This window comes from Rhinoraja longicauda, unplaced genomic scaffold, assembly GCF_053455715.1.
Source record: "Rhinoraja longicauda isolate Sanriku21f unplaced genomic scaffold, sRhiLon1.1 Scf000380, whole genome shotgun sequence".
NCBI classification, from domain to species: Eukaryota; Metazoa; Chordata; class Chondrichthyes; order Rajiformes; family Arhynchobatidae; genus Rhinoraja; species Rhinoraja longicauda.
In genome coordinates, this window is record NW_027601597.1 from 37,628 (window position 1) to 50,361 (window position 12,734).

The following is a 12,734-nucleotide window of genomic DNA, read 5'->3' on the forward strand; positions in this document are numbered from 1 at the left end:
CCCGATCTATTCCTCTCATGATTTTGTACACCTCGATAAGATCTCCCCTCATCCTCCTGCGCTCCAAGGAATAGAGACCCAGCCCACTCAACCTCTCCCTGTAGCTCACACCCTCTAGTCCTGGCAACATCCTGGTAAATCTTCTCTGAACCCTTTCCAGCTTGACAATATCTTTCCTGTAACGCGGTGCCCAGAACTGAACACAATATTTTAAATGCGGTCTCACCAAACGTGGTCTCTGCGTTGCAAATCTGGGTGTTGTTTTTCATTTAACACAAAAATAAATGGAATCATTTATTGCGATAATATATATGATCCAAAACAATACAGAGCGTAAAAAAATCACCCGAATCTCAAAACAAGTGTTCTTAACTATTCTGTGCTCTTTTAAATGACTGCGTGACAATCCCTGTCCAGGATGCATTCCACCCACCGCGGTGCCCAGCGGTCCCGGAAATCCCCCAGAGCGCCCGTGGACAGCGTGTGGTTCCTGCCCCGTACCACCTGGGCGCGGATGTAACCGGGATGCGTTAGTGTGCGTGCGTTAGCGTGCGTGCGTGCGTGGTTTTGACGTGAGTCCCACCGCGGGGCGTGGACTTACCATCAGAGCGAACTGTGGACTGGTGGACTGTGAACTGTGGACTGATGAACTGTGGACTGGTGAACTGTGAACTGTGGACTGATGAACTGTGGACTGGTGAACTGTGGACTGATGAACTGTGGACTTGTGAACTGTGAACTGTGGACTGATGAACTGTGGACTGATGAACTGTGGACTGGTGAACTGTGGACTGGTGAACTGATGAACTGTGGACTGATGAACTGTGGACTGGTGAACTGTGAACTGTGGACTGATGAACTGTGGACTGGTGAACTGTGAACTGATGAACTGTGGACTGATGAACTGTGAACTGTGGACTGATGAACTGTGGACTGGTGAACTGTGGACTGATGAACTGTGAACTGTGGACTGATGAACTGTGGACTGATGAACTGTGGACTGATGAACTGTGGACTGATGAACTGTGGAATGGTGAACTGGGGACTGGTGAACTGTGGACTGATGAACTGTGAACTGTGGGCTGATGAACTGTGCACTGGTGAACTGTGGACTGGTGAACTGATGAACTGTGGACTGGTGAACTGTGGACTGATGAACTGTGAACTGTGGACTGATGAACTGTAGACTGATGAACTGTGGACTGATGAACTGTGGACTGGTGAACTGTGGACTGATGAACTGTGGACTGATGAACTGTGAACTGTGGACTGATGAACTGTGGACTGATGAACTGTGGACTGGTGAACTGTGGACTGATGAACTGTGAACTGTGGACTGATGAACTGTGGACTGATGAACTGTGGACTGATGAACTGTGGACTGATGAACTGTGGAATGGTGAACTGATGAACTGTGGACTGATGAACTGTGGACTGACGCTCCAACCGCGGCCTGCCGACTTCACCATCGAGGAGCTGGCGGTCTCGGGTAGAGACCGATGTCGGGAAGCTCCAAACCACACGAGGTTCGACCAGCCCTGACCTGGGGTAGATTGCCCGGCACGGGGGGAGCTGAGATTCCCCCCCGATGCAGGAGCTTGATCGCCCCGACGCGGAGGGCCCAAATGCCGCCGGCTACGGGAGCCAAGATCGTCCCGTCAACGGAAGGTTCGAGGCCCCCCCGAGAACAAAGAAGGGAAGAGACTGAACTTTCTTTCGCCTTCCATCACAGTGAGGAATGTGGAGGAGTCACTGTGGTTCATAGAAACATAGAAACATAGACAATAGGTGCAGGAGGAGGCCATTCGGCCCTTCGAGCCTGTACGCACCGCCATTCAATATGATCATGGCTGATCATCCAACTCAGTATCCTGTACCTGCCTTCTCTCCATACCCCCTGATCCCTTTAGCCACAAGGGCCACATCTAACTCCCTCTTAAATATAGCCAACAAACCGGCCTCAACTACCTTCTGTGGCAGAGAATTCCACAGATTCACCACTCTCTGTGTGAAAAAAAACGTTCTCATCTCGGTCCTAAAAGACTTCCCCCTTATCCTTAAACTGTGACCCCTTGTTCTGGACTTCCCCAACATCGGGAACAATCTTCCTGCATCTAGCCTGTCCAACCCCTTAAGAATTTTGTAAGTTTCTATAAGATCCCCTCTCAATCTTCTAAATTCCAGCGAGTACAAGCCGAGTCTATCCAGTCATTCTTCATATGAAAGTCCCGCCATCCCAGGAATCAATCTGGTGAACCTTCTCTGTACTCCCTCTATGGCAAGAATGTCTTTCCTCAGATTAGGAGACCAAAACTGTACGCAATACTCCAGGTGTGGTCTCACCAATGCCCTGTACAACTGTTGACATGTACCTTGTGCGTCCTGTTGCTTTTTATTGGCGTGACTGTACGGCCAATGACGTTCCTCGTACGTTTGCAAAACATATTTGGCTAATAAAGTGTGGTTGTGATTATGATGATTATGGTTTCTGTTCCCCGCAGAAGGGGGGAGCGTTGAAGAAGGGTCCCTACGCCAATGCTATGCGGCTGATGAAGAGAGTCCTGCCCTACCAGCTCGAGTCCCTGGACTGGGACCCCCAGCACCTCACCAACCAGCAGCAGTGCTACTGTTACTGCGGTGGGCCCGGCGAGTAAGTACCGCACAAGCCCGCACCGGTAAACGCAGCCCGCTGCGTCCGCGCCGACCAGCGATCACCGCACACACTGACAAGCGATCACCGCACACGCACTGCCCACGATCACCACGGCACGGTGGCGCAGCGGTAGAGTTGCTGCCTTACAGCGAATGCAGCGCCGGAGACCCAGGTTCGATCCCGACTACGGGCGCCGTCTGTACGGAGTTTGTACGTTCTCCCCGTGACCTGCGTGGGTTTTCTCCGAGATCTTCGGTTTCCTCCCACACTCCAAAGACGTGCAGGTTTGTAGGTTGATTGACTGGGCAAATGTAGAAATTGTCCCTAGTGTGTGTAGGATAGTGTTAATGTGCGGGGATCGCTGGGCGGCGCGGACCCGGTGGGCCGAAGGGCCTGTTTCCGCGCTGTATCTCTAAATCTAAAAAAAATCTAAACCACACACTGATCAGCAATGACCTCACACACTGACCAGCGATGACCTCACACACTGACCAGCGATGACCACACACACTGACCAGCGATGACCTCACACACTGACCAGCGATCACCACACACTGACCAGCGATGACACACATTGACCAGCTATGACCTCACACACACTGACCAGCGATGACCTCACACACTGACCAGCGATGTCCACACACACTGACCAGCGATGACCTCACACTGACCAGCGATGACCTCACACACTGACCAGCGATGACCTCACACACTGACCAGTGATGACCTCACACACTGACCAGCGATGACCACACACACACTGACCAGCGGTGACCTCACACACTGACCAGCGATGACCACACACACACTGACCAGCGATGACCACACACACTGACCAGCGATGACCACACACACTGACCAGCGATGACCACACACACTGACCAGCGATGACCTCACACACACTGACCAGCGATGACCACACACACTGACCAGCGATGACCTCACATACTGACCAGCGATGACCTCACACACTGACCAGCGATGACCTCACACACACTGACCAACGATGACCACACACACTGACCGGCGATGACCTCACACACTGACCGGCGATGACCTCACACACTGACCAGCGATGACCTCACACACTGACCAGCGATGACCTCACACACTGACCAGCGATGACCTCACACATTGACCTGCGATGACCTCACACACTGACCAGCGATGACCACACACACACTGACCAGCAATGACCTCACACACACTGACCAGCGATGACCTCACACACTGACCAGCGATGTCCACACACACTGACCAGCGATGACCTCACACTGACCAGCGATGACCTCACACACTGACCAGCGATGACCTCACACACTGACCAGTGATGATCTCACACACTGACCAGCGATGACCACACACACACTGACCAGCGATGACCTCACACACTGACCAGCGATGACCACACACACACTGACCAGCGATGACCTCACACACACTGACCAACGATGACCTCACACACTGACCAGCGATGACCTCACACACTGACCAGCGATGACCACACACACTGACCAGCGATGACCACACACACTGACCAGCGATGACCTCACACTGACCAGCGATGACCTCACACACACTGACCAGCGATGACCACACACACTGACCAGCGATGACCTCACATACTGACCAGCGATGACCTCACACACTGACCAGCGATGACCTCACACACACTGACCAACGATGACCACACACACTGACCAGCGATGACCTCACACACTGACCGGCGATGACACTCACTGACCAGCGATGACCTCACACACTGACCAGCGATGACCTCACACACTGACCAGCGATGACCTCACACATTGACCTGCGATGACCTCACACACTGACCAGCGATGACCACACACACACTGACCAGCGATGACCTCACACACACTGACCAGCGATGACCTCACACACTGACCAGCGATGTCCACACACACTGACCAGCGATGACCTCACACTGACCAGCGATGACCTCACACACTGACCAGTGATGACCTCACACACTGACCAGTGATGACCTCACACACTGACCAGCGATGACCACACACACACTGACCAGCGATGACCTCACACACTGACCAGCGATTACCTCACACACTGACCAGCGATGACCTCACACACACTGACCAGCGATGACCACACACACTGACCAGCGATGACCTCACACACTGACCAGCGATGACCTCACACACTGACCAGCGATGACCTCACACACACTGACCAGCGATGACCTCACACACACTAACCAGGTTCTCCCAGGTTCTGCACACCACTCTCTCTCATCTGGACAGCCAGGGGGGCTATGTGAGGATGCTGTTCATTGACTTTAGTGCAGCATTCAACACAATAGTCCCCACCAGACTGGCTGAGAAGCTGCTGGAACTGGGGCTTAGCACCCCTCTGTGTGCCTGGGTCCTGGACTTTCTCACCGCCAGGCCCCAAGTGGTCAGGATGGGGGAACACACATCTAGCTCCCTTACCCTGAACACAGGATCCCCCCAGGGCTGCGTCCTTAGCCCCCTACTGTACTCCCTGTACACACATGACTGTGGGGCCAGATTCAGCTCCAACTCCATCATCAAGTTTGCTGATGACACTGTGGTGGTGGCCCGGATCTCCGACAACGATGAGAAGGCCTACCGGGAGGAGGTGGCTGATCTGGCACTCTGGTGTCAGGACAATAGCCTCCTCTTGAATGTCAAAAAAAATCACCGCACACCCCCTGACTGGCGATCTCCACATACCGACACTATCCTACACACATTAGGGACCATTTACGTTTAGTTTAGAGGTACAGCGCAGAAAATGCAGGGTAGGTTCACCAGGTTAATTCCCGGAATGGCGGGACTGTCGTATGTTGAAAGACTGGAGCGACTAGGCTTGTATACACTGGAATTTAGAAGGATGAGAGGAGATCTTATCGAAACGTATAAGATTATTAAGGGGTTGGACACGTTAGAGGCAGGAAACATGTTCCCAATGTTGGGGGAGTCCAGAACCAGGGGCCACAGTTTAAGAATAAGGGGTAGGCCATTTAGAATGGTTAGGCGGGGGAGAAAACTGGAAGAGACCTGGGTTCCATCCCGACTACGGGTGCTGTCTGTACGGAGTTTGTACGTTCTCCCCGTGACCCGCGTGGGTTTTCTCCGGGCGCTCCGGTTTCCTCCCACGCTCCAAAGACGTGCAGGTTTGTAGGTGAATTGACTTGGTATAAATGTACAATTGCCCCTCGTGTGCGTAGGACAGTGTTAGTGTGCGGGGATCGCTGGTCGGCGTGGACTCGGTGAGTCCAAGGGCCTGTTTGGTGACAAACCCTCTCTCCGCCCACACCCTCCCCTTCTCAGTCAGGGGGTATGGGGAGAAGGCAGGAACGGGGTACTGATTGAGAATGATCAGCCATGATCACATTGAATGGCGGTGCGTACAGGCTCGAAGGGCCGAATGGCCTCCTCCTGCACCTATTCTTTATTGGTACGTCACCCATTCCATAGATGCCGCCCGTCCCGCTGAGTTACTCCAGCACTTTGTGGCTGCTGTTGTGGTAAAATGCATCCTTAGTTTGGTTTAGTTTAGAGATACAGCGCGGAAACAGGCCCTTCGGCCCACCGGGTCCGCGCCGCCCAGCGATCCCCTCACACTAACACTATCCTACACACACTAGGGGCAATTTTTACATTTATACCAAGCCAATTAACCTACAAACCCGTACGTCTTAGGAGTGCGGGAGGAAACCGAAGATCTCGGAGAAAACCCACGCGGGTCACGGGGAGCACGTACAAACTCTGTACAGACGGCGCCCGTAGTCGGGATCGAACCCGGGTCTCCGGCGCTGCATTCGCTGTAAGGCAACAACTCTACCGCTGCGCTACCTTGCTCTCTCTCTCTCACTCTCACCCTCTCTCTCTCTCTCTCTCCCTGTCTTGAGGTGGAACGTGAAGATGCTGCAATGTTTCCGTTGCCGACACTGGTTCCACGAGGCTTGTACCCAGTGCCTGAACAAGCCCCTGCTTTATGGAGACAGGTGAGCCCATCTCCCAGCGTCTTGTCCGCCTTGTCGTGTCCTCCTCCGGGAGCCCCAGGCAACAAAGGGAGCACGAGACACGCCTGTCACGCCAGCGGTGGGGAAGAGACCGGGTTCCACGAGAGTTTGCTGCCCCCGTACGAGTCTCTGAACGGGGCTGCTCCTTACGTTTTGGTTGCATTTTAGTCCCACGATCCTTGTGTTTGGACACCGGGCAGGGAGTAGGGAGGGCGGGGTCTCACCTTCGGCCTGCTCCTGGGCCTGGCCAAGATGGCCGCCCGCGGGCCAGGCAGCGGGCGGTCGATGGCCACACCAGAGCCGGCTGCCCTCCCCTCATCCGGGCCTACGTCCGCGCCCGCGTGTCCCTGGAGAGGCAACACGCACACGCCTTGTCCACAGGGACTCTGGAGGTCTTCCCTGAACGCTGGTCGCCGCGGGGTTGCGAGGGGGGGTGAGTGTATTGTAGGTAAAGACGCCACTATCACATCACAGGACCAAGTGGGCCTAAACCTCTCCTGCATTGGTGCAGCACCTTCTCCTTCCCCCCTCCCCTCCCCCCTCCCCCCATCTCTCTCCCCTCCCCCTCCTTCCACTCCCCTCCCTCCCTTCCCCCCCCACTCCATCCACCTGAACCCCTCTTATCCCCTCCCTCCATCCTTCCACTCCCCTCCCTCTCCTCTCCCTCTACCGCCGGGCCACCGTGCCTCCAGCTTTGAGTGGTCCGCGTCTTTCTAAGATCAATAGACAATAGACAATAGGTGCAGGAGGAGGCCATTCAGCCCTTCGAGCCTGTACGCACCGCCATTCAATGTGATCATGGCTGATCACTCTCAATCAGTACCCCGTTCCTGCCTTCTCCCCATACCCCCTCACTCCGCTATCCTTAAGAGCTCTATCCAGCTCTCTCTTGAAAGCATCCAACGAACTGGCCTCCACTGCCTTCTGAGGCAGAGAATTCCACACCTTCACCACTCTCTGACTGAAAGAGATGAACTACAAGCTGACAAATGGTCCCCTTCTCCTTCTGATTTGCAGGTTTTATCTGTTTCTCTGCTGTGTCTGCACTGGAGGGCCAGAGTATGTGATACGTCTACCCTTGGCTTGGTACGTACCGTCTCGGTAACCACACTATATTACACAAGGGTTTACGATACCATACCATAACGATACGATAGAACTTTATTGATCCCAGGAGGGAAATTGGTCTGCCAACAGTCATAAACCGCACGATACATGAAACATGAGATTAGAGTGACGGGTGGAAAGGACTGGGAATGTGCAAAGAAGGCAGGAGAATGGGCGGGAATGGGAGGGAGAGATAGATCAGCCATGATTAGGGTTGCCAACTGTCCCGTATTAGCCGGGATGTCCCGTATGTCCCGCTCTTGTCCCATATTAGGCCCAGACGGCGCTGTGGGCCCGGACACGGTAGGCCCGGACACTGTAGGCCCGGACACTGTAGGCCCGGACACTGTAGGCCCAGACACTGTAGGCCCGGACACTGTAGGCCCAGACGGCACTGTGGGCCCGGACACGGTAGGCCCGGACACTGTAGGCCGGGACACTAGGCCCGGACACAGTAGGCCCGGACACTGTAGGCCGGGACACTGTAGGCCCGGACACTGTAGGCCCGGACACTGTAGGCCCGGACACGGTAGCCCCGGACACTGTAGGCCCGGACACTGTAGGCCCGGACACGGTAGGCCCGGACACTGTAGGCCCGGACACTGTAGGCCCGGACACGGTAGGCCCGGACACTGTAGGCCCGGACACTGTAGGCCCGGACTCTGTAGGCCCGGACACTGTAGGCCCGGACACTGTAGGCCGGGACACTGTAGGCCCGGACACTGTAGGCCCGGACACTGTAGGCCCGGACACAGTAGGCCGGGACACAGTAGGCCGGGACACTGTAGGCCAGGACACTGTAGGCCGGGACAGTGAAGGCCAGGACACTGTAGGCCCGGACACTATAGGCCCGGACACTGTAGGCCCGGACACTGTAGGCCCGGACACTGTAGGCCGGGACAGTGAAGGCCAGGACGCTGTAGGCCCGGACACTGTAGGCCCGGACAGTGAAGGCCAGGACGCTGTAGACCCGGACACTGTAGGCCGGGACACAGTAGGCCCGGACAGTGAAGGCCGGGACGCTGTAGTCCCGGACACTGTAGGCCCGGACACTGTAGGCCGGGACACGGTAGGCCCGGACACTGTAGGACCGGACACAGTAGGCCCGGACACTGTAGGCCTGGACACTGTAGGCCTGGACACTGTAGGCCGGGACACTGTAGGCCCGGACACGGTAGGCCCGGACACTGTAGGCCGGGGCACTGTAGGCCAGGGGCCGCTGTAGTCCCGGAAAGTGTGGGCCCATGCACCGCCTAACAGAGGTTGTGTAGCAACCCTCCTCCCGGCCTGGGCGGCCGCCATTGGTGGAGCGGGAGCACATGGCCGCTGGCTGGGTGAGGTCACGTGGGGCGCAGGGCGGTGACGTCACCTTTTGTCCCTTATTTGGGAGTGAGGAAGCTGGCAACCCTGGCTATAATTGACCGGCAGAGTAGACTGGACGGGCCGAATGGCCTAATTCTGCTCCTAAAACTTGTGAACGGGTGAAGAAGGCCTCCCTAGTTCTCTGACTAGTTCCACTGTCCTCCTGATGAAATGTTGCTGGTTGAACGCCTCGATGTCGTTCCCTTCAGCCAACAACGAGCCATCCGACATTGTCCTTGAGCCGCGTCCCCCTTTGATCTGTCGTTTTCACACCTTACCCTTCCATGTCTCCCTCTCGCCCTCACTCTCAGTCTGAAGAAGGGTCTCCACCCAGAACATCACCCGTTCCTTCTCTCCAGAGATGCTGCCTGACCCGCTGAGTTACTCCACCATTTTGTGTCTTACCTTTAGCTCACAGAAGGATTGAGTAACTAATGGACTCTGGAACAGATAGAAGTGGAATCTCTGTCACTGCTGATTGTAACTGCCGTCTGACTGCAGCTCCGGGGGCTGTCAGTGGTGGTGAACGCCAACTATTTCAGCTTTAGACTTTAGAGATACAGCGTGGAAACTGGCCCTTCAGCCCGCTGAGTTACTTCAGCTGGTTGTGTCTCTCCACAGTTAATCACAGGGTGGGGTTTGGGGTTAGAGTGCGCGGGGCGGAGGGTTGCAAGGCCTGGGCCTGGTCTTCGATGTCGAGCGGGCGTTTACGACACGTGTCGTTGTCTCTCTCTCTCTCCCCCCCCCCCCACACAGGGTGGACGTTGCCCACCTGGTCCTCTACCATCTCACCAGCTGCTGCAGGAGGAAGTACTTTGACTTTGAGCGGGAGATCCTGGCCTTTGCCAACGACAACTGGGAGAACCTGCTGGTGGGGGCGGTAGGTGCGGGCAGCCCGGCCCCTGACCCGGTCACAGCAGGGGTCAGAGAGCATGGGGTCAGGGTCCGGGGCGGGGAGCATGACCGCAGATTGCTGGGGGCATAGTGCAGGGGTCGGGGTGGGGCATGGCCCCTGACCCAGTCGGAGTGCTGGGGTCATAGTGCAGAGGTCAGGGTCCGGGTTGGGAGAGGGCATGACCGCAGATTGCTGGGGTCAGAGTGCAGGAGTCGGGGGACATGACCGCTGACCCGGACAGAGTGCAGGGGTCAGAGTGCCTGGGTCAGGGTCTGGGGGGGCATGACCCCTGACCCAGTCAGAGCGCAGGGGTCTGGGTCGGGAGGGCATGACCACAGATTGCTGGGGTCATAGTGCATGGGGTCAGAGTCGGGGGGGGCATGACCCCCGACCCGGTCAGAGTGCAGGGTCCAGGGCGGGAGGGCATGACCATAGAGTGCAGGGGTCAGGGTGTGCGGGGGTTAGAGGTGTGTGATGGCGGTTTAGTTTGGTCAAGTTCAGAGATACAGCGCAGAAACAGGCCCTTCGGCCCACCGGGTCCGTACTATACCCGGTTGCCAAGTTACACTACATTAATATCCTTTTAGTTTAGGTTTAGAGATACAGCGTGGAAACCGGCCCTTCGGCCCACCGGGTCCGCGCCGCCCAGCGATCCCCGCACACTAACGCTATCCTACACACACACTAGGGACAATCTATACACTTACACCCAGCCAATTAACCTACAAACCACGTCTTTGGAGCGCGGGAGGAAACCGAAGATCTCGGAGGAAACCCACGCAGGTCACGGGGAGTACGTGCAAACTCCGTACAGACGGCGCCCGTAGTCGGGATGGAACCCGGGTCTCCGGCGCTGTGAGGCGGCAAATCTACCGCCGAGCCAACCTACGGACTGACCCCTGACCCAGTTAGAGTGCAGGGGTCAGGGTGCGGGGTTGACCTCCTCAGAAACAGTTGGACGTGAAAGATTTAATAGGGATTTGAGGGGTAACTTTTTCCACACAGAGGGTGGTGGGTGTGTGGAACGAGCTGCCAGAGGAGGTAGTTGAGGCCGGGACTATCCCAACGTTTAAGATACAGTTGGACAGGTACACGGATAGGACGGGTTTGGAGGGATATGGGCCAAGCGCGGGCAGGTGGGACTAGTGTAGATGGGGCGTGTTGGCCGGCGTGGGCGGGTTGGGCCGAGGGGCCTGTTTCCGCGCTGGATCACTGGCGTAACGGCCATGTTTGTTCTCAGCTCTCCTGCGTGTCAAAGACGGAACGATACAAGCAACTCCTGGACACCCTGAACGCCCACCGGGACAGGTGAGAGGGGCAACAGCAGACAGACGGGCGGGCGCACAAGGGCGTGGTGTTGGGGGCAGGGACACTGGCACTGGGGTGGGCCAACATGGGGCATCACTAGTCTCTCTCCCCGTCTCTCTCTCTCTCCCCGTCTCTCTCTCCCCCCTCTCTCTCTCTCTCCCCGTCTCTCTCTCCCCCCTCTCTCTCTCTCTCCCCGTCTCTCTCTCTCTCCCCCCTCTCTCTCTCTCTCCCCGTCTCTCTCTCCCCCTCTCTCTCTCTCCACCCTCTCTCTCTCTCCCCGTCTCTCTCTCCCCCTCTCTCTCTCTCTCCCCGTCTCTCTCTCTCCCCGTCTCTCTCCCCATCTCTCTCTCCCCGTCTCTCTCTCTCCCTCTCTCTCTCTCCCCGTCTCTCTCTCTCCCCGTCTCTCTCTCCGTCTCTCTCTCTCCGTCTCTCTCTCTCTCCATCTCTCTCTCCCCGTCTCTCTCTCCGTCTCTCTTCCCCCCTCTCTTCCCCTGTCTCTCTTTCCCCATCGCTCCCCGTCTCTCTCTCCCCGTCTCTCTCTCTCTCCCCATCTCTCTCTCTCTCCCCGTCTCTCTCTCTCTCTCTCTCTCCCTGTCTTTCTCTCTCCCTGTCTCTCTCCCCGACTCTCTCTCCCCGTCTCTCTCTCCCCGTCTCTCTCTCTCCCTCTCTCTCTCTCTCTCCCCGTCTCTCTCTCTCTCTCTCTCTCCCTGTCTCTCTCTCTCTCCCTGTCTCTCTCTCTCCCCGACTCTCTCTCTCTCTCTCTCTCCCTGTCTCTCTCTCTCCCTGTCTCTCTCTCTCCCCGACTCTCTCTCCCCGTCTCTCTCTCCCCGTCTCTCTCTCTCCCTCTCTCTCTCTCTCCCCGTCTCTCTCTCTCTCCACGTCTCTCTCTCTCCCTCTCTCTCTCTCTTCCCGTCTCTCTCTCCACCTGGAGTACTGTGTGCAGTTTTGGTCTCCAAATTTGAGGAAGGATATTCTTGCTATGGAGGGCGTGCAGCGTAGGTTCACTAGGTTAATTCCCGGAATGGCGGGACTGTCGTATGTTGAAAGGCTGGAGCGATTGGGCTTGTATACACTGGAATTTAGAAGGATGAGGGGGGATCTTATTGAAACATATAAGATAATTAGGGGATTGGACACATTAGAGGCAGGAAACATGTTCCCAATGTTGGGGGAGTCCAGAACAAGGGGCCACACAGTTTAAGAATAAGGGGTAGGCCATTTAGAACGGAGATGAGGAAGAACTTTTTCAGTCCGAGAGTGGTGAAGGTGTGGAATTCTCTGCCTCAGAAGGCAGTGGAGGCCAGTTCGTTGGATGCTTTCAAGAGAGAGCTGGATAGAGCTCTTAAGGATAGCGGAGTGAGGGGGTATGGGGAGAAGGC

The 12,734-nt window shown here is 56.2% G+C and overlaps 1 protein-coding gene across 1 annotated transcript; it reads left to right on the forward strand.

The window, feature by feature from the left end:
- Positions 1 to 2,501: 2,501 nt before the first annotated feature.
- On the forward strand, positions 2,502 to 11,359 carry LOC144590896 (PHD finger protein 1-like; the record flags this gene model as incomplete). The annotated part of the gene is made up of 5 exons (XM_078395259.1): positions 2,502 to 2,650; positions 6,570 to 6,665; positions 7,701 to 7,769; positions 9,909 to 10,032; positions 11,288 to 11,359. Coding segments are annotated over 5 exons (510 nt in total), but the record flags the coding sequence as incomplete, so codon positions are not given.
- Positions 11,360 to 12,734: the final 1,375 nt, after the last annotated feature.